The sequence below is a fragment of the Trachurus trachurus genome, assembly GCF_905171665.1.
Source record: "Trachurus trachurus genome assembly, chromosome: 10".
Taxonomy (NCBI): domain Eukaryota; kingdom Metazoa; phylum Chordata; class Actinopteri; order Carangiformes; family Carangidae; genus Trachurus; species Trachurus trachurus.
The window spans coordinates 2,261,359-2,283,942 of record NC_139894.1 but is presented as its reverse complement, the minus strand read 5'-3'; the positions used below and the strand labels follow the sequence as shown (position 1 = coordinate 2,283,942).

Genomic DNA, 22,584 nt, shown 5'->3' with positions numbered 1-22,584 from the left:
CAAGATGTTGGATGGTGGGTCCAGGTGGTGAGGGGGCGGGGCTTAGTTGTGACATCACAAAGTGACAGGAAGTCCTGACAGCTGGTTTTAAGGCTCAGTTTCTGAATACAGGCTGTGTGCATTTCTCTGTGGACTGAGGCTTTGATACTTTCACAGTATTAATATAGAACCTAGAGCTGCTTTATAATCACACTACACATGGACATCTACCTTTATACTGTATGGAGCTTTAACACAAATATCTACCTTTATACTGTATGGAGCTTTAACACAAACATCTACCTTTATACTGTATGGAGCTTTAACACAAACATCTACCTTTATACTGTATGGAGCTTTAACACAAACATCTACCTTTATACTGTATGGAGCTTTAACACAAACATCTACCTTTATACTGTATGGAGCTTTAACACAAACATCTACCTTTATACTGTATGGAGCTTTAACACAAACATCTACCTTTATTTTGAAGGAGCTTTAACACAAACATCTACCTTTATACTGTATGGAGCTTTAACACAAACATCTACCTTTATACTGTATGGAGCTTTAATACAAACATCTACCTTTATACTGTATGGAGCTTTAACACAAACATCTACCTTTATACTGTATGGAGCTTTAATACAAACATCTACCTTTATACTGTATGGAGCTTTAATACAAACATCTACCTTTATACTGTATGGAGCTTTAACACAAACATCTACCTTTATACTGTGTGGAGCTTTAACACAAACATCTACCTTTATTTTGAAGGAGCTTTAATACAAACATCTACCTTTATGGAGCTGGCCATACAATATAATTTCAAAATTTCAAAATAAAAGCTTCCTAAAGGTCTCTAGACTTTAACAGTAGTTAGTGAGGACACGTTATCTGACTCCCAGACAGATGTTATGCAGCTGTTGATGTGGATGTTGTGAAGAGAGAAGGTCACAGTCATTAGTTTGAAGGAGGCGGGACAGAAAGTGAGTTCTTCATCTGAGGGATCTGGACTCGGCTCTTTGATCTGCACGAGACCACAAAGAACCAGAACCAGTTAATGAACGACTCCAGACCGCTGGAGCTGATTCTCATCGGAAACACACACACACACACACACACACACACACACACACACACACATCAGGGCCTCGGAGTCACATGCAGCTGAGAACACACACATACACATAACTCTCCTTCATTCATATTTCTGTCCCTATCGCTGAACTTGTTGTGTTAGATAACAGGTCAAACACTCGTTCACTCTCCTCACGTTGGATGTTTGTCATCCGTCTCTTTCCTCCTTTTGTTTTGTGTTTTCTCTGCTGCTTCCTGTCAACGACCTCCACGCGTTCACAACAACTGTCCTCGCCACAATAAAAGTCACCAGAGCCTGGTGTTGTTTTAGTTTTAGTTGATTCCTACTGCAACAATTAATTTGATGAATAAAACTTAAAACAGGTCTGATGCTCTGAGTTCACTCTGCTGTCCTGTGGTCATCCTGCTGTAGCCTACTACTGATCAATAGAAACTGATGTTGATGTCGCCACCTTGTGGTGAAACATGGAACTGCAGCTTAAAGCAACAACAAAATAAAAGTCCTGAATATAAAGTTCATAATATTCTATTATTGATTTTATACGATTGTGTATAATTATGTATTGAAACATCCCAAAAGACAGTTGTTATTGTTATTGCACCATTATATTTATTATTGTTAATATTATATATGTTTTTCTGATGTTTTTATCCTAAATCTGCAGGAAGATGTGGATTTCCCTCGGGATAAATAGAACTATCTATCTATCTATCTATCTATCTATCTATCTATCTATCTATCTATCTATCTATGGCATCTTTTATACAAGAAATCTTGTATTTCACGTGAAAAAACATTAAAATAAGACAGTTACAGAGTTGATGATGAGGTAACAGTCGCTTTGTGATCATTGTGATCATTATCGTTGTTGCATTAATATTGATTTCTGATCAGAATCTTTAAGTTTTGCTTCATTTCCTGTTTGTTTTTAAAACTACAGTTTCGACTTATGTAGTGAAAAATAAACCAGATGTTTTTTTTTCCTGAAACATTAAAAATCCCACAGGTTCAGACCTTTGTCTTTGTGATGAAATGATCATAATTCAATTTTAACCAAATTTATAAACCATAAAATTAGTTACGGTCACTGAGCTTAGTGTCGTACTTCTATAGGTTCATGTGAAAACTAGTTTTTAATGATGAGTGCTGAGGGCCGTAATAAAAAAAGTTGAAAATATAATTCATGGGATAAAGTTTATTAAAAACTGTACAGGCTGAAATGAATGGCAAGCACAACTTCAACATCATTTGTAATCAGTAAAATAGAAAACAAATTAAACCTTTTTAAGGCAAATTAAAATCATACGGTAATTAACTAAACTAACATCAACTGATCTCACACATCAGCTCAATCTCTATGTTCAATGATTTAATTTTTTATTTCTCTGCTTCAATCCATCCTAAAGATCTAATCAGGCACTCAGTAAAAAATAAATCATAATCATAATTCCAAGCAATAAAAAAAACTCCCTGTTAAACAATAAAAAAATTTATAATAATGGAATAAATGAGAGGATTGAGGCAAAAGAAGAACAAAAATCAAAAGTTTCTCAACAACAGAATCTATGAATTATTATTATTAGCATAATTATCAATATTACACTTTTTTTTAAGAATGTGTTTGACCATAAAAGAAAAGATCTAATGCTACATTTGTTTTTCCAACCACATGGTTAAGAAAAGGAAAAAAGAAAAAATTAGATGAACACCTGCTCACACCTGCAGAATAGACCAGAATGCATTGCTGCAACAAGGCACATGAAAAGCTCTGTTTGTTCTAATCATAACTGTAACAAATCAACTACTGTAAATTATCAGAAAATATTAAAAACAATCCTAGAAATTCATTCAAACCTCAGAGGAACCAAAGGATCGGAAGAAGAAGAAAATAAAAAGGCTTTTGGCTGTTGTAGCTGTTTACGTCCACCAGAGGGCGCTCGTTTAAATATTCACATGAAAATACCTTGTTTGTTTTTTCTGCTGAGTTGATCCATGTGACTGTATATAAGTGTGGATGCAGTTTAAAAGTTTAAAAGATGTAAAAAGAAAAAAACAGAGAAGTTTCATTTTCTATATGAGTGAATAGAAACAGATTTTGTGGAGGAATGAACTTTATCTGTGGTCAGAAATATAAAGAAGTGGGGGAAAGAAGAGTTTCAGATTCATCCAACCTGCGGCAGATGCGAACAGCTGCTGTTTATCTGATTGTGTTTGTGCACAGACTGATCACGTAGCTGCCTCTGGGTTTATGTTTTTATAATTAGAAACTTATCATGGAAATAAAAAAAATATGGTTAAATGAGTGAAAACATGTGAAAATGTGTTTTATGAATCAGTTTATCAGATTAGTTTTAGCTCAGTTTGAGCTAAATGTATGTTGAAGGTTGAAATGTAAGATGTGTTAGACATTTTCTAAGCTCCTGTATTATCTATCTAGAAGAGAAACAAACTCAGGACTGAAAATCGTTTCTTTCTTTCATCATTTTTTTTTTTTTTTTTTTATGGCTTTATTGCTTATTTTTTCAGTGAAGCTGAAGCTTTTGTCTGTTTTCAATCGATCAGTAAGGATTTTAAGTTTTGCAAGAATCTGAGCTGCGAACTGATTGTTTCTTACTCTGTTACTCACACACTCACAGCAGCACTTCTCAGTTAATGATGTTGCTGCTGGTGACAAGTTCTTGTTGATTGTTTCACAGTTTTCTTGTTAAAACCTTCTCTAAAAACTGCAAATCAAGTGGTAAATTCATTAAACACAGTGTGTGTTCACAAAGTTTTCAGACCCCCTCAACATTTTAGACTTATTTTAGAATTTTTTTTCGCAAATGTATTAAAAATGGAAAACTGAAATATCACACTGACAGGTCTTAACACTGCATGAAGGGTATGAATACTTTCTGAATGCACTGTGTACATGCATCCTGTTGGGATGTTGTTAAAGCATTCATGATTGTGTTTAAACTTGCAGAAAAAGACAGTGAGGATCATGTAGAGATGTTTTTCAGTCAGAAGAAAAGGGAAATTTTCACCTCTTTATCCCAGAAACATGAGACACAAAAACACAAAAGCTCTTTAAACGTGTCGTGTTCAAACTGCAGCAGGTGAAGAGAAGCTGATACTGTAAATAAAAGACGCTGATGGCTCAAGTTGATTTTATCAGAGGAGGAGAAGCTTCACTTTCATGCAAAGTGATTATAATTCCCAGTATTTGTATTTGTGTGTGTGCAGAGACAAGAGGCTGGTGCTCTGTGCCTCCTTTGTTTCCACAGTTAAATGTCTGTAAATATAAAATGCATCGTTTTCTCCGTTGTTGGTTTTGCCTCTGGGTTAAAGTTTGAAGTCTCAGGTTCATCCGTCCCTCGACTTTTGTGCAACTTCTGCTTTCGTTTCCCGATTTTCAATTAGCTCGTTCCTGCAAATGAACTTAAACAAGAAGCCCTCAAACCTCCGGTCGTCGTCCGGTCTCGGTTCCCGTCTCGGTTCTGGTCTGGGTTTTAGTCGGAGTGCAGCGACACAGCCACCTTGAGGCAGCCCAGCTCTTTGCCGCCGCCGCCCAGGACGCCCTGGACCCGGTAGTTCCCGTTGGTCAGCCAGTAGGGAAGGTCCAGGTTGGGCAGGTAGAAGTCGGACTGAGGGAGGGAGTAGGAGCCCTGAGGAGGGAGAGGAGAGAGGAGGTCAGAGGTCAGAGGTCAGAGGTCAGAGGTCAGAGTCACAGGTTGGATATCGTCTTCTATCGTCTAAAACTGGAACCATCCATCTATCAGCGCTACGGCTCTGATTGGTTAAACACTGGAATGATTTGACGCCTCATTCTGGAGCAGGTCTTCCTCATTGTATCTGTGTTTTAAGTTACTCACACATCGCTTGTTTGCTACTTTGGATGCATTTTAAAGGAATAGTTCAACAAAAAATGAAATTCCTCAAAGTGCATCTGGAGACCCAGGAGGCCGGTTCGTAGTCCAACGAAAAACTTTATATGAGAGTAATAGGGCCCGATACGGAAGCGCATTGCATTCACTTGATAAAATAAAATTTAGACACCTTATCTCGTAATTACGAGATCTTTTCTCGTAATTATGAGATCCTGATGTCGTAATTATGAGATCCTGATGTCGTAATTATGAGATCCTGATGTCGTAATTACGAGATAAAGAAGAAGGATGTCTATAAATCCGCTCTTGTTGTCTTAATAGATGAATGCTACGGTGGTGCAGTGGTTAGAGCAGTTGCTACCAGTACAGGAAACCGAGGATCGAATCCTGGGTGGAGCACATCGTTCTCGTTTTGTATATTAGGCCACTGTAGCCTACATTATTAGACAGCGGGGGACACACCGGCCCACGTAACCGATTGTGCCGTTCATACACACCAAAGACCCCGGTGCCTGGCCGCCGCCGCCGCCGCCGCTGCTCTAGTGGCGGCCGGGCACCGGGGTCTGTGGAGCGGGTTCATGAAGCCTGGTTGTCCCGACATGACTCAACTCACAACACTGTAACGTTATGTTGTGTGTCTTGTAGCCGAAAAGTAGGCTACAACACACACAACATAACGTTACAGCCGCAGTGTTGTGAGTTGAGTCATGTCGGGACAACCAGGCTTCATGAACCCGCTCCACAGACCCCGGTGCCCGGCCGCTGCCGCTGCTGCTGCTGCTGCTCCGGAGGGGAAGGCGAAGCTCACTGCCAGGATCACCGCCGGAGCAGCGGCGGCGGCCGGGGCTCACACCCAGGGAAGGCGATCCTGGCAGTGAGGGTGTGTGAGCCCGGCACCGCCGCCGCTGGGGGCGGCCAGGCGGGGGGGGCGATCAGTGAGCTTCGCCTTCCCCACCCAGGGAAGGCCATCCTGGCAGTTAAGAGGAGAAACTTTCAGGTTCAGGAGCAGCGGAGCGGCTCGCGGCTGCAGCTCAGTTCACTTCACACACTGAGAATGGAGTTTGTTTTCTTCCGGTAGACGTAAACACGTAACACGTGTACCCCCTGTCCAATCAGAACGCTTCCCGACCCCCAGACCTTAAGCAGAATTAAATAAAGGCGATTTAATGTGTTTTCCATGTTAACCCCAATTCAGAATTATTATTTCCATGTAAACTCGAAGGAGAATATTTTAATTTCAAACTATTTAATTCAGAATAATTAATTCCGAATTAAAAAACATAATGTAAACAATAAGCCCCACCATGGGATTCGATCCTTAGTCTCCCGTGTGAGAGGTAACTGCTCTATCCACTGTACTACCATGGACCATTGATTCTGATCGAGACAAGAGCGGACTTATAGACATTCCCTTTTCTCTATCTCATAATTTTGAGATCAGGATCTCATAATTACGAGAAAAGATCTCGTAATTACGACATCAGGATCTCATAATTACGAGAAAAGATCTCGTAATTACGACATCAGGATCTCGTAATTACGAGAAAAGATCTCGTAATTACGAGATAAGGTGTCTAAATTTTATTTTATCAAGTGAATGCAATGCGCTTCCGTAGCCCGATGCAAAAAGGTCCATAAAACTACTTAAAAACCATTTAATATTCCTCCACACTGCTCATCCACTGCAATCCAAGTGTCCTGAAGGGAGATAGTCCAGAGTTTACTGGAAACGACATCATTTAGGACATTTTTACAGCCTAAACAGTCCTGGATTGAATTTGCCTGGTGCAAAAAGGAAAATATTGATTGACAGACGTCCATCATCAGGTTACACAAAGACGCAACCAGTGAATGAAGGACAAATACAATGGACAAATGAAGCAGCGGGGTTGTGGCCTGATCCGAGGCTTGTTGCAAGTCATTAATTGTGTTAAAAATTGTCAAGTGTGTCGTATCAATATGATTATTTTACCGCTAACGATCGAATTGGAGCCTAAATATGAGAGTGATGAACATGGGAGGAGCCTCAAACCAGATGTTGGTACTGTTACAGCTCACAAATATCTACACATCCCATTAAATAATAACTAATAACTAAATAATACAGAGACTACAAATAATTCAATTGAAGAATGTTCTGGGGTACATAAAAAATATTTTTTCTTATATATTCTTTACCTTGACTTTAACATAAATGCAATTTCTTGAATTCTATTGGTCTCAAGGGTATCACCAACATAATGAGCACCCTAAAGTTAGTAGGAAATGACACCTTAAGTGTTTTTCTACAATGTTTGGTTCCAACGCTAGGCATTTTTGAATATTTTTGGGGGCCATCTTGGATTTGACCTCTCCCGGGCCTCAGAGGTCAAATCTGACTTCCCTCCCGATCTTAAAATAAACCTTATGGTATAAACTAACTATGGTAGAAGTTTCATGTTTCTTTCAAAAAGTGCACAATTTCCCTTGATTTGAGGGCTTAACCGCTGTACTATTAGAAGTCACGTTTGCAGGGTTTATACAGGAATTTTGAAGTTAATTCTAAAACCTTTTTAAGACTTTTTCAAGACCTTCTCAACATTTTTCAATACCTCACCGTCACTTCAAGCTGTAACCATTTACATCAGTGACACTTTTAACGTAACCGTTTTAGTTTGTGATAAAGACTATAGACCAATGTGATGCTACAGAATTCAAAAAAGGCTGGAATAAGGCAAAGTTTATAAAAAAAAAACACAAAAAAAACATTGCTACACTCTCAAAAAACAAAAACAAAAATCTTCTTTTCTTTATTATGTACCGGTTCATCTTTGTTTTTTAATAAAATTAATAAATTCACACACTTTTACAATGTTTTTTTGGACTCTTGGACAGCTAATTCAGAAAAAATACCTTCAAAATGTAAGACTTTATAAAGTCATGAAAAGACTTTTTAATACTTTTTAAGGGTCTTAATTTTCCCCAAATTGATTTATCACCTTTTAATACTTTTCAAGACCCCGCGGATACCCTGGTTTGATCTCGTGAGATTCTGTGAGATCTCAGCAGGTGTGTGTGTTCTCATGGTTGAAATCAATCGATCCTCTAGTGTGTGTTAGTGTGGGTGTGTGTTGGGACTCACGGCCTTGAAGGGGCAGCGGCAGGGCAGCCCGTAGGTGTGCAGCGGCTCGGGACAGTCGTGCCCCGGTGGGATCAGCTGGTTCAGGAGGTCGCAGGCGTCGTCATAGTGACAGCTGCCCAGCTCCTCCAGACAGGGAACCTTCACCCAGAAACCCGCCACCTCCTTCTCCAGGGTCACGTTCAGCTGAAGAGGAGGAGACGACGACACAGAGAGACGGGGGTCAGATTTATAATATTAATAATGATAACTTTATTTATATAGCTTCTTTAAAAGCACAGGTTCACAAAACAACATATAAGAGACTTTATTTGTTTATTTGACTGGGACAGCGCACATCAATGTATATAAGAAACATGTAAATGTGCCGGATTGTAGCATCGATGCTAATTTCCATCCGGAGTCCCAGAACATAAAAACAATACAATAACAGGGGAATAACAGGGGACAAGTCACAAACAAGTTGAATGGCCCTCGCTATCTAACAGGCCTGATAGACACGGGATTTTATTTATTTTTAAAGCTCTCACTGGCCTCTTACCATCCTATAATAACCCTTTAGTAGCTTTTAATGCAAGTCTCTCTCTTAACCTCCAACTGCTCCTGTTTTTAACCAGACTTCTCTGTCTTCAATTTATCTTTGTCACTTTTACTTTTTGGTATTTTTCAGATATGCTGCTTATGTATGTTTCAAACCTTTTGTGTTGTGTGTTGTCATCAAATGTTTTGTGTTTTGTCTCGGCTATATTGTAAATAAATGTTAAGATAGATAGATAGATAGATAGATAGATAGATAGATAGATAGATAGATAGATAGATAGATAGATAGATAGATAGATAGATAGATAGATAGATAGACAGATAGACAGATAGGTAGATATTCAGTTTCTCAGCTGCACAATCATCAACAAATCAATTCATAAAATAGTGCATAGAGAGTAAAAGAATAATTAAAATGAAGAATTCGAGTAATAGGTAATAAATAGTAAATGACAAAAAAGAGAGTGACAATAAATAGACGACAACAACAACAAATTGACTCAAATTAAAATGCAGGATGCAGTTAATTAGATAAAATAAATAAAAGGAGGTATACATGATGAAAGGAGATAAGATCATGGGACAAAACAGAAGAAGGTGTTAAAATAAAGCTAAGAGCATCTGAGTAAAACTGAGATAAAATAGGCCAACAGTGAAGGGCATGACAGTGAATCTAAGAGAGTAAGGGTACGTTTAGACAGGGAACACAATGACAACAACGATAAGAAGATGATGAAAAGAAGAGGAAAGAAGATCTCAGTGAGAGAAGGAAAACGTCAGGAGAAAGAAATGAAGTCAAATGAGTCGGGGATGAAGAACAAGGAGCAGTAAAAGTCACATAAACAAGTTTAACACGAGAAAATAAAAAGGAAGTGTTGGGCAGAGCTTTGAGGAAGTCACATGACACCTGATAACGTGTCACACAGCAGGTCCTGTTGTTGAAGCCTCTTCACCACTTTAACTTTGATCTATTTATCCACATTAAAACTGAATGAGCTCAAACATCTGTAGATAAAACTGTGTGTTTAAGAGTTTTTGCAGATTATGTATTTACTCAACAGAGAAGAAAATAAAACAGACAAAGAGTTCATTCTGGTCTTTAACACTGTAAAAAGAGCTTGTTCAGAGTTTCCTGGTTCATTCAGATGAATTTGAGCAAAACTATTGTAGTATTTCTGTATGGCATGGAAAAGTGACCGTTTTCTAGTTTCTCCGAGCGAACAACTTCCTAAATCATAATTCAAATGTATAATAATCATAATTTATGAATACTTTGGTCATTTAACAAATGCAAAAAGTAGTTTTGGATTTTTGAGCTCTGGAAACTTTGACTTTTGTCCTCCCTTATTTAGAGCAAAACAAGATTAGATTAAGACTTTTAGCATGAGCAATCTCAATCTTATGTGCATTAGAAAGCATAATAGTAATAATCATAATAACAAACTATTCATATAGGATCTTTTTTTTTTCGATAAAAGCAAAAGCATGCGAGTCAGAACAGAAACAGGAAGAAAAAGCAGGACAGATGTAAAGTTAAAGAGTGAAGACAAACAGAGTCTGAACTTTACAGAGAATAAGCTTCTATAAAAGTTATAAAATGTAAACAATAAAAGATGATTTAAAAGACGACATCACATAAAAGCAGGTCTATAAAACATTACAAAGTTAAAATATAACATCAACATGTGACATGAGCATGAATCTAATCCTGTTTCATTGTTTTTTTTTTATTTCCCTGGCTTTATAAAAGTTGTTTTTCACAGTGAACGAGTGAGTGAGTGAATATTTTCCATCGGCTCATGTTTGTCTGATTTGATTCCATCGTGTTGACTGGATCTGATCAATCATCAATCAAACCCTGTGAAGAACACAGTGTCGCTCAGTGGAGTTAATGCGATTGATTATCAGTTATCAGCTGATGATGATGAGGGACACGCACATAAACACACAAACACACACACACACACACACGCTGTTTGTCCGACTCTAACTGAGTTCATCTGTCACTTTTTCCACTCGTTGACTCAGTTAATCGAGTTAAATCAATAAAGTCTCCTCCTCCTCCTCCTCCTCCTCCTCCTCCTGCTGCTGCTGCTGCTGCGGCTCTGTGGTCTAGTGTAAACATCACAGGTTCAAATCCGGCCTTGTGTTTCCCTTTATCTTTATCTCTCTCTATCTCTCTCTCTCTGTGTCATGAGAGAAAAAACAAGTAAAGAGGAACTGACAAAATGTTTCTGTGCTGCTGCTACAAAAACGTTGAGTCTCCACAGGAAGTTTAACAAAAATAAAACTAGATTCAACTCCTCCGACAAAAAGTCAAGTTAGACGACGTCCGAGTTTCTCGCTTCTGAGCTGCAGGTGATTTTACACAACATTATGATGTCACAGTCAGTACATTTACATGAAACTTGAGAAAACTGAATTATTGCCATAATCCGACTATAACTGGACAACTGAGTGCATGTAAACTCGTTAGTCTTGCGATTGGGATTCGACTTTCTCCGGCATTAATACACCTTAAAGGGACATTGCGTAGGAATTCCTCCCATCTAGCGTTGCGGTTGTATATCGCAAGCAACTCAGTCGTATTTTTCATGCTGCATTCACGTGAAATCGGTTAGATGGCAGACGGACGACAGTCGCTGCACGTAACGGCATAAACAAGCCTCTATGTAAACAAGTGGTCCGTGAGCACGAGGCAAAACAATACACGTGACAATATGTTGTCATGGCGATGTCGTATTGTTAACCTACTGGTTAATGAAAAACAGACTTTTGAACCAAATAATCGATTTTCGTCAATAGATAACAGGAGAACTTACACAATGTACCTTTAATCTCTTGAAATCACCATGACCACGAGGGATAGATAGCGTGAACCTTATCTGCACAATAAGTAACGCGGACATTACGTACGAGATGAACAAAGCTGTAATGAGTAACCATCTTGCTGTTGTTCTAAAACACCGGTCTGCCACCTGGCTAACAGGTCAACTGGAAAAGGAGCCGTATTAACCTGCTGAAACGACGCATATCGCCTCCTGGTGTTGAGGAGGAGGACACGTTCCCGTCAGTAATTCAATTTTCTCAGTAGCAAACAAGGACAGAAGTTGATTAGACGCCAAAATCGAATTTTGAGCATAGCTGGATTAAGCTGTGCATGTAATTGTACTGAGTGAAGTTGACTTTTGACTCTTTTGGGATATAAAGTGTCACCACTTCATTTTAAAGGACCTTTAAATGAAATTGTGTCAAATAATTAGTGAGTTATGACTGAAGATATATTCTGGGAGATCACAGTGACATTTTGGCCGCTGAGTCCAAGTGAATGATTGTTCCATATTTAAAGGGGGTTTCCTCAAGAGGTTTTCAAGGTTTTATTTCCTCTTTTTTTATATACTTTTTACAGCTTTGTTTACAGTAGTTTGTTTGATTATTTCTGTGTTGTTCATATAATCAAAGAGGAAAAATCTGCTGAGAGCTGAAGTTTCTTATCACGGCTGTTTTCGCACACATGACCCAGATTCACCGGCGGCTCGTAAACCGACTTCTGCTGTGACCCGACTTCAAAACAAACAGGTGAAACATCTGTGAGTTAGAGTTCTGTTCTGTGACTGAAATCAATAAAGTTTTAAATCCCAGACAGAGAAGGAGGAAATAAAAGAGAACAGGTCCAACTGGAAGAAACATTCTGTGAATGTAAAACCAATGAATCTCGGTTACAGATCTTTTTTACATTTTCTTTTTTATCGCCTTGTTCTTCCTTCTAACTGGAGTAACATGAGTCAGTAAATACTCGGCCTTAAAGGGATAGTTCACCCTAGAATGATATTTCGCTCATTATCTACTCACCCTCATGTTGACTGGAAGAATTATCAGAGTCCACCGTCCCTTCTCTGAGTTACAGGGGGTCTCGGCGTAGCAGTGAATTTCAATGCAACGGTTGCAAAGGGACACCAGAGCTCTTCGTAAAAAAACACACACAAAAAAACATCCAAATACCTCCATGCTGCTCGTATGTAATGTCCGTCTTGTGCTGAAGCCCCAAATTGCGTAAGCTTGTTTGTAGCGGAAGCTTCTTGAAGCTCCTCTTCCTGGTCCGTCCAAATCTCGCGTGATTCGCAGTAACCGCACTGACGCCGGCGCAAATCACGCAAGATTTGGACGGACCAGGAAGAGGAGCTTCGAGAAGCTTCCGCTACAAACAAGCTTAAAATATAGACTTATTTAATTTTTTTCGGGACAATTACGCAATTTGGGGCTTCAGCACAAGACGGACATTACATACGAGCATCATGGAGGTATTTGGATGTTTTTTTGTGTGTGTTTTTTTACGAAGAGCTCCGGTGTCCCTTTGCAACCGTTGCATTGAAATGCACTGCTACGCCAAGACCCCCTGTAACTCAGAGAAGGGACGGTGGACTCTGAAAATTCTTCCAGCCCTTAGTCAACATGAGGGGGAGGAGATAATGAGCGAAATATCATTCTAGGGTGAACTATCCCTTTAAAGAGACGCGGTAGTCATGGTTTCATTATGAAGCTCCACTGTAGACAACAGGTAAATATAAAGTGTTCAGAGTCTGAGCTCCAGGATCAGCAGCAGGTTCAGACTCGTCGGTGTTTTCTATCGGACTGAAAACGAGCTGAGACGAAACGTTACACAAGAGGAGGAGGAAACAGTTGTTGTGTAAAAGTGTGTGACGAGGACGTGGTCACGTGTGTGTGTCACATGCAAACAACAGGCTGAGATCATGGTGTGAGCTGTGGACAGTTATTCTCTCTCTATATTCTATAATAAAGGTTTTATAATGTGGACTCACAGACAGAGGGGCGCTCAGCTCTACAGATGTGGATCCAGATGCTGAGGCCGTCAGGTCTCCGGGGATGGAGATCGGGTCTGGAGACACCGTCAGGGTTTTCAACACAGCCGGAGCGTCGGGAAGACCACAGTTCTTCCAGTCGAAACCAAAAACCTGCACACACACACACACACACACACATGCACACACAAAGGAGTCACATAATGCTTCATGTCTCAGCTCACAGTCCAGTCACTCTGTTCGGTCCCGTTCACACTGACAATTTTGCATTTTAAATTTTCTGCTGCACAAAAGTCAAATAAGATTCAAAAACAATTCAAATTAGATGAATTACTTCACTTTTAACGTTTTTAAACCTCGTGGTGACGGTGCCTCAACTTTTAGACAAAAAATATAAAATAAAACATGTGAAGATTTCAATGTGAATCGTCATTTTTACTTTTTACTTTGCTTTACTTTATTTATTTCTCACGACCACGCATGTGGTATGGAGCACAAACAATAAAACAGTACAAATAATCAGACATAGCAAGAGGCAGTGGAGGCTGTACATGCTTTGTACATACATCTCTGACCAGGACAGAGCAACATCACTTAAACAGAGGAAGAACACATTTCAGAAAAGCACCTAGTTTATAAATAACTTTTCTTTTATCAGACTGTAATAACAAAATTAGTTAAGTTTAAACATAGATGGGCGACAAACATAGTATTTAGGGAGGTATTTTTCTCTTATTTTTCTCTTAGATATACAATACATGTGTTCTTGCATTCAAACAACATTTACATTTGGTGATGTTTGTACCAAACACGAGGCTTTACACCTTAGGAATACTATGACTGGTTGTCTAGAGCTTCTCTGCAGCAACACAACACTTATGGTGTTGACAATGTGCAACAATGTTTTGACACAAAATAATTAATAAATTACAGCTCCTGCAACTTGGATTTTGCAGGCTGTCAAACTGTACTTTCGATTATACAGGAATTAATTGCGCTGCCCTAATTACACGTTTTATTACTTCCCTGTACAAACTGGGCAGCTCAAATTATATGTTGTTTACATACAGATAGCCTATAGCTATGTTCTGTTTTTTCAATAGTTTCTCCTATTTGTCGTTCTAGTTGTTACCTGTATTTATTTAACAATCTACGCACACTGTTTCTTGCACAAATCCCAGCTACTTGACAATAGTTTCTCTTCTTTTATACATGACATTATATATTGATTGTCCATTCTAATTTCTGTTTCTGTTCATGTGTTATTGTCCTTGTAGTTATATGTTGTTTCAGGGCTTCCTTGGAAAACAAAGCTTGTTGTTTAAATAAAGTTTTGACTGAATATTATAAAGGCTAATATTAACGAACAGCTCCTGAGTTATAGCTAGTGTTTATATAAGACTTTATCTATTAATAAAATAGGCTAAAACCGCTGGAAACTCTCCTGTTATTCTACATTACATCGCACCTGCTTCTAATCGTTCATCAATATTAGTTCTAGGCCTAAACTCTCACACATGAGCGCTTGAACACACTCCGACACTGCACATCTACTGCTCACCTTCGCCTTGCTGCCTCTCCTGCCGCCGCTCAGCTTCGCTCCACCTGCGGCCAGCACCAGGCTCAGAGTGGCGGCCAGCAGCAGCAGCAGCAGCAGCACCGACCTGTCCATGCTGTTGTCCCGCTACACACCGACTCACAGCAGCAGCAGCAGCGGAGGTTGGAGAGATGAGACCCGGCTACAAACAACAGCAGCGACCGAGAGCGGAGCAGCAGCGAGCTGAGCGAGGACCGAGGACCGAGGACCGAGCGTGTGCTGTCGGAGCGATGACTTCCGTGTTTACTACCCCACCGGCGGTCACGTCATCCAGGCTGTCACGTGACCACTGTCTGCGTCACGTGTCTGTGTTTTCCTCCCATTACAGTAATGACTTTATTTCTGTAATTTACGTTTGTATTATAATAATTTTCTTTTTTTATTTATTTATTATATTTTTAATTTGTGTTTTTGTGTCATACTAGCTATAACCTAGGCTACCTACTGTATTTGCTGACTACTTGACAACTCCTTCAGATAGAGAGCTGGATAGATGGATAGATGGACCCCGGAACGCATCTGGACGAGGGGGGGCCATAATTTCAAGTCAAGCGGGGAGGGGGGGGGGCAGTGGTCAGTGTGCCCTTATTTTGAAATCCTTGTACCGGGGTTTACTGTTACCAAGGATACGGAAATAAAAGTAGTAGCAGTTTGTGATACATTGTGAAAACACATGAGTCTATCACAACAACGGATTTTCCGGGACAGATCAAATCCGTTGGATCATCGCGCAGATTATCCATACGAGAGGTAAAATGACGGTTCTCATGGCCCGGACTTCTGCCAATAGTTCTTTTTTTTTTTTTTTTTGGGAAGGTGTGTGTGTGTGTGTGTGTGTGTGTGTGTGCCGAGCGGACCCGTCTAGAGAGACATGCGTCTATATGGGACAGGGTTTTATTTAATTTAGAACAAACTTTATGCTCAGCAAAGATGGAAAATATATAGTCTAATACAGCATTTCTCAAACTTTTTTCAGTCAGGGCACCTTTCAAAAGTGCATAAAATCTCAAGGCACCCCTGTGTAAAATATAATTCAAAATGACACTGCATAGCCTAAATGTAAATGTCCTGTTTATTTAGACGGGACAGTATTACAGTATTTATGCACAGGTGCCTCTGTAGCCTACATATGCACACACACACACACACACACAATAATCCGCAATGTGAGAGGAAGAGTGTAGACTGTGTTGACAGTTGCTATGTTACTGCTACAGCGTGATGACGTCAGGGGCGCGGGGAATGCTGGGTACGCGTGGTTGTTGTGGTTGTTCATTATGGGCTAATAAAGCTAACGGGTGTTTCACCGTAACGGTCCCCAGTCTCCCTCATTCATGCACATCTACATGGTGTAAGAAGTGAGCCGAACTTAATCTAAGATGGCACAAGGACTCCGCCGGATTGACCCGCTCGTCTTTAACGAGGATATCGCTCACAACTGGGAGAAGTTCAAGCGGGAATGGCACGTCTACAGCAACGCCGGGCTAGCAACGGCTAGTAAGAAAGTGAAAGCCTACACATTTCTCAACCTCGCCGGTCCGGAGGCACTGGATAAATTCGACACGTTTGATTTTGCGGACGACGAAGATCGCGAGGACCCTGCCGTGCTGGTAAAGAAATTTGAGGAACTATGCCTGCCAGTAAAAAACGTAATTATGGACAGACATGCATTCAACACTACTGACCAGAAACAGCACGAGTCAGTCCAGTCATATGTTTCCACGCTGAAAATAATGGCCAAGAAATGTGACTTCGGGACACTGCATGATGAACTGATAAGAGACCGGTTGGTCTGTGGTATTCAAAGTGACGCTGTCCGTGCACAGCTGTTGAAGGAAAAGAAACTGACACTAAATTCGGCCATTGAAATCTGCATGCTACATGAACAATCTGAGAAGGGCAACAGAGAACTAAAGAAGGAAGCAGAGGTGTGCACAGTGCAATTCAACCCATGCACAAACTGCGGCGGTCAACACGCACCTGACCGAAACAAGTGTCCAGCTCTCAACAAGCGCTGCAACACATGTGGAAAAATGAACCATTTCTCAAGATGCTGCAGATCGGGCAAATCGTTTGCCGCCAACAGGCCAGGGCAGGTTCCGCCCCCCATTGCACGCCGGGGCAGATACACACACGTGAGTGAACTTGACACGCAGCCAACGCAAGAGCCAACTGATGTGTTTCGCTGCGAGACTGTAGAAATGTTTTACTGTGAGAGCATAGACAAGCCAAAGGATGTGCATGAGCAAGATGAAAGGTTTGCTGAACTGTCTGTTTGCAACACTGGCAGACAACTGACTGTAAAGATTGACACTGGGGCCAAATGCAACGTCATATCCAGGGCTCTTCTTCAGCACATTGATCCTACTGCTCACATCAACCTCAGCAAAAGAGCAAATCTTGTAGCCTACGGAGGTCACATAATCCAGACTCTTGGTGCGGCAGACATGAACTTTAGCTGCGGTTTGCTGCGATTCCAAGTTGTGGACAGAAACGTCAAGCCATTGATGGGTCTCAGAGACAGTGTCAGACTCGGCTACGTGACTTTTGGACCAGAGGTGCATGCTGTCGTCCAGCAGGAAGCGCCAGAGCTGACAGAGTACAAGGACTTATTTGACACCAGCACCATCGGTAAGCTGCCTGTGGTGTATCACATGCGCCTGGATGACACCGTGCACCCCACTATATGCGCTCCGAGACGGGTGCCACTGGCCATGAAGGACAGGATTGTGGCAGAACTGCATAGGATGGCCCGACTGGGAGTCATCACACCGGTTCAGGAGCCCACTGAATGGGTTTCAGCCATGGTGGCTGCGAGCAAACGAGATGGTAGCATCAGACTATGCATCGACCCCGTCAACCTCAACAAAGCCCTCCTCAGACCACACCACCCGTTGAAAACTGTGGAAGAGGTGATCGCTGACATGCCTGATGCCAAAATGTTCAGCATTCTAGATGCTAAGTGTGGTTTCTGGCAGGTGCCGCTCAGCAAAGAGTCCTCAAAACTCACCACCTTCATGACTCCTGTGGGCCGCTATGCTTTCCTGCGAATGCCTTATGGCATCACCACGGGGAGTGAAGTTTTCCAAAGGTGCATGGAGCAGCTTTTCGAAGGACAGCCGTGTGCAATTGTGATCGATGACATCTTGGTGTGGGGCCGCTCGAGGGAGGAGCATGATCTACGTCTCCGCCAAGTCATGGACAGGATACGGACTGTCAATCTCAGACTGAACCCTGAGAAGTGCCGTTTCAGGGTCACGGAGGTTGCTTATGTCGGTCACTTGCTCACCAACCAGGGTGTTAAACCCGACCCTGCCAAGACCGCTGCCGTCCGCCTGATTTCCCCGCCGGAGGACAAGCGCAGTCTCCAAAGGTTCCTAGGCATGACCAACTACTTGGCCAAGTTCATACCAGACTACAGTGAGACCACAGCGCCCCTGCGCGAGCTGTTGCGCCAGGATGTAGACTGGTGCTGGCTGGAGCACCACACAGCGGCATTCACCAAACTCAAAGAACTCATCGCAGGTCCCCCAGTGCTGCGGTACTTTGATGTGCACCAACCTGTTGTACTGTCAGCTGACGCCTCGCAGCACGGACTGGGTGCTGTCTGCCTCCAAAACGACAGGCCGGTGGCTTTCGCTTCAAGGGCCCTCACAGAGACTGAGTCACGCTACGCTCAGATCGAGAAAGAGCTCCTGGCCCTTGTCTACGCTTGCACAAAATTCCATCACTACATATATGGACGGGCTGTGACTGTCGAGACTGACCATCAGCCGCTCATTACCATACTAAAAAAGCCACTTCACACAGCCTCTGCACGCATCCAAAGGATGATGCTCCGCCTGCAGCGTTACAACCTCGACGTCATCTACAAGAGGGGCAGGGAGCTCTACGTCGCTGATGCTCTCTCCCGTGCACATCTGCCCTCCACTGACCAGGCTGAGGAAATGGAGGAGTACGAGGTCATGGTGGTGGACATCCTCTCCTCACACAGGGTTGAGGAACTGAAGCGTGAGACGTTGGCTGATCCTGTGTGCCGGCGTCTCTCTGAGGTCGTTGCTGCAGGCTGGCCTGACACATATAGGGAGGTTCCACGTGACCTGAGGCCATTCTACGCCATGAGAGAGGAACTCACGACCGACAGTGGCTTGCTCCTCCGTGGACAACGGTTCATCATTCCACACTCCCTCCAGCGTTACTACATGCAACAGCTGCACCAGGGCCACCCTGGTCTCGAGGCCACAAAGCGCAGGGCCAAGGAGACACTGTTCTGGCCGACCATCTACAGTGATGTTGAAAGAGAAGTTTCCAGGTGTGCCCCCTGTAATGCTCTTAAGCCACACCAGCCTAAAGAGCCCCTTCAGCTGCATGACATCCCTGACCTACCGTGGTCCCTCACTGCAGCAGATGTTTTTGACTGGGAGGGAAAGGAGCATCTTGTGCTTGTTGACTCTTACTCTGGCTGGTTCGAGATAGACTGTCTCCCAGGAACAACCAGTGCCACACTTGTAGCCAAGCTTAAACGCCACTTTGCTACTCACGGAGTGCCACAGCAACTCATGACAGACAATGCTGCTTACTTCACAAGTAGGGAGTTCCAGGAATTTGCTCGCAAGTGGGACTTCTGTCATGTCACCAGCAGTCCCCTGTACCCTCAGTCCAACGGGCTTGCTGAGAGGGCTGTGCGCTCAGCAAAGCACCTGCTGGAGAAATGTGCACGAGATGGAACGGACATAGATGCAGCTCTCCTCAGCCTACGCAACATGCCCAGGGACAAGCTGCCATCGCCAGCTCAATGCCTGCTTTCTCGGCGCACCAGGGCTTTCATTCCCATGACCAAAGCCAGGTACTCACCCAGAGTAGAAACACAGGTCCAAATGGCCCTGACACAAGCGAGACAGAGAGGAAAAGCCTACTACGACAAGTCAGCTAGGCCGCTGGCTCCACTGCGGGCTGGGCAGACAGTGAGAATGCAGACACAGAGAGGACATGACAGGCTGGCAACAGTGCTAGGAACAGCACCACAACCCAATAGTTACCAGGTCAAGGCTGGAGATGCTACATATATCAGGAACAGACGCCACCTACTTCAGACACCTGAAACCTATGTGTCTGACTCCACGGCAGGGGATCCACCTGCTGTTGCCGCAATCGCACATCCACAAAGCCCACAACATGACAGTGTGGGACCAGCACTGTCACAGGGACAGCGGCCTATGATTGTTACTCGCTCAGGGAGAGCGTCAAGGCCCAGCTCTCTCTACAAGGACTTTGTCACAGACCAGCTCTGTGATGTGCAGGCACACTGACATTTGACCCCCCCTCATGTTGCAGCCTGTTCTGGCTGAATGGACTGTTGGACACTCTAAAAAAAAAAAAAAAAGACAGATATGTTACATGTTTTGCATTTACACATTATATGCATAACCCATGTTCATTCTATAATGCTTGGGGTTTCTTTATATGCAAGCCTGTGCTATTTTCTATTATGTGCTCGTTGACATATAACTTAAGAAGGGGGATGTAGACTGTGTTGACAGTTGCTATGTTACCAGTGTTGGGTAGTAACGCGTTATTAGTAACGCCGTTACGTAACGCCGTTACTTTTTTCAGTAACTAATAACGTAACGCGTTGTTTTTTTAAAATCAGTAACTCCGTTCCCGTTACCAAACGCTGCGTTACTCCGTTCCTTTCCATTCCTTTGGGTGAGGTTTTACAGCGGCACACACAATTCCTATAACATTTCAGCAAGTTTCATTGAATTGAAAGAAAGACAGAGCACAGACACTAAGCACTAGTTGGTGGCCGCCCTCTAGCGTCCCACACGTAATCAAACACACTACATGAAGAGGACTGGGCAGGTCAGAGCGATTCTCTGAGCAGGGCATGACGGCGAGCTAAGGTAACTTTGCTAACGCAGCATCCGAGACCGAAGCTGTGTCTCAGTTCAGGCTGCAGCCCCTGAACTGGGACACAGCTTGAGTCACAGCGCGCACACACCAGCACCCACTCCACCCGAGCAGCAGCGGTTAGAGTCCGACAGACGGACTCGAATTATGACGCCTGAAACGCTAAACACAGCTGATCGCTCTGGGTAAACACAGCTGATCGATCGATAAAAAAATACCGCTGGAGTGAATTTACTTCCGTCACTGAAAACAGTCTTAAACGTAACTGCTGACATCATGCAGCAATGCAGCATGATGATGATGGTAAGATTTTACAGATAAAAACCATAGACTGTAAAAAGAAGATAAAAACACGTGTTTCTTCATCAGCATCAGTAGGCTACAGAACTGAAATGAGGCTAGAGGGGAATTCAATCAACCTTTATTTAATGGGAGCATTGGGAAAAAAAACCTTTTAAAGTAACGAAAAAGTTACTTTCTCAGTAACGCATTACTTTTTGGTTTAAGTAACTGAGTTACTAACTGAGTTACTTTTTTATGAAGTAACTAGTAACTGTAACTAGTTACTATTTTTCAGTAACTAGCACAACACTGTATGTTACTGCTACAGCGTGATGACGTCAGGGGCGCGGGGAATGCTGGGTACGCGTGGTTGTTGTGGTTGTTCATTATGGGCTAATAAAGCTAACGGGTGTTTCACCGTAACGGTCCCCAGTCTCCCTCATTCATGCACATCTACAAAGAGATAAGGTCTACATGCGCGCAGTGTGCAGGCACGCGCTCAAATGAATATCCACCGGTGGTCTCCGCTCCGTTCTGACTCCGTTAGGAACAATCAGAGAGTTTCCACCGTGTGTAGGCTACTGCAGAGTGTTTTTATACATCAAACGCACCGGAGTGGGAACAGAGCGGACACAGATCCACTGGAGAGAGGAGGGTGTGACTCACCAGCAATGAGAGACGTGTGCCTGGTACGCATATTTTTCATAGCGTCCGGTGTCCGGTGGACACGGCCCCTACTGCTCTGAGCGCCCGTGAGTCGTGACCAACGGCCGTGTCCACGGAGCGCTCTCTCTCTCTCTCTCTCTCTCTCTGAACGCTGCCGAAACGAGCCGCCTCACGTCCGAGCCGCTAAGTGCGGCGCTGTTCCAAAAGTTGAACATATTTAAACTCTGAGCGCCGAGACAAAAAAAGAAAGCACCGAGAACACTCACGCATGACGTATTGATAAACAATGCACTTGATAGACTCACGAATTCAAATCAAAATGCAGCACTCTGTGACAGTTTTTTTTATCGGCAGCAGTGAAGGTGTGTGTGGTGGTGACTTGGCTCTTAAAAACACAGATACAACTTTTTACTACAGCTTTTAGGCTATTCATAAAATAATCAGAGCACAAAAGTTACCCGGGCCATGGCCCCCCTGGCCCCCCCCGGTTCCGCGGTGTATAGATAGATAGATAGATAGATGGATGGATAGATGGATGGATGGATGGATGGATGGATGGATGGATGGATGGATGGATGGATGGATGGATGGATGGATGGATGGATGGATGGATGGATGGATGGATGGATGGATGGATAGATAGATAGATAGATAGATAGATAGATAGATAGATAGATAGATAGATAGATAGATAG

General features: G+C 42.6%; 1 protein-coding gene across 1 annotated transcript; it reads right to left on the bottom strand.

Moving 5' to 3' along the window:
* Window positions 1–2,262: 2,262 nt before the first annotated feature.
* Window positions 2,263–15,243, bottom strand: gm2a (ganglioside GM2 activator). Its single transcript, XM_083981050.1, has 4 exons — window positions 14,996–15,243; window positions 13,435–13,587; window positions 8,078–8,260; window positions 2,263–4,734 (listed from the first exon to the last, which is right to left on the bottom strand). The coding sequence occupies exons 1-4, from the start codon at window positions 15,104–15,106 to the stop codon at window positions 4,579–4,581; spliced, it is 603 nt and encodes a 200-aa protein (XP_083837176.1). The 5' UTR covers window positions 15,107–15,243; the 3' UTR covers window positions 2,263–4,578.
* Between the last annotated feature and the right edge of the window lie 7,341 nt (window positions 15,244–22,584).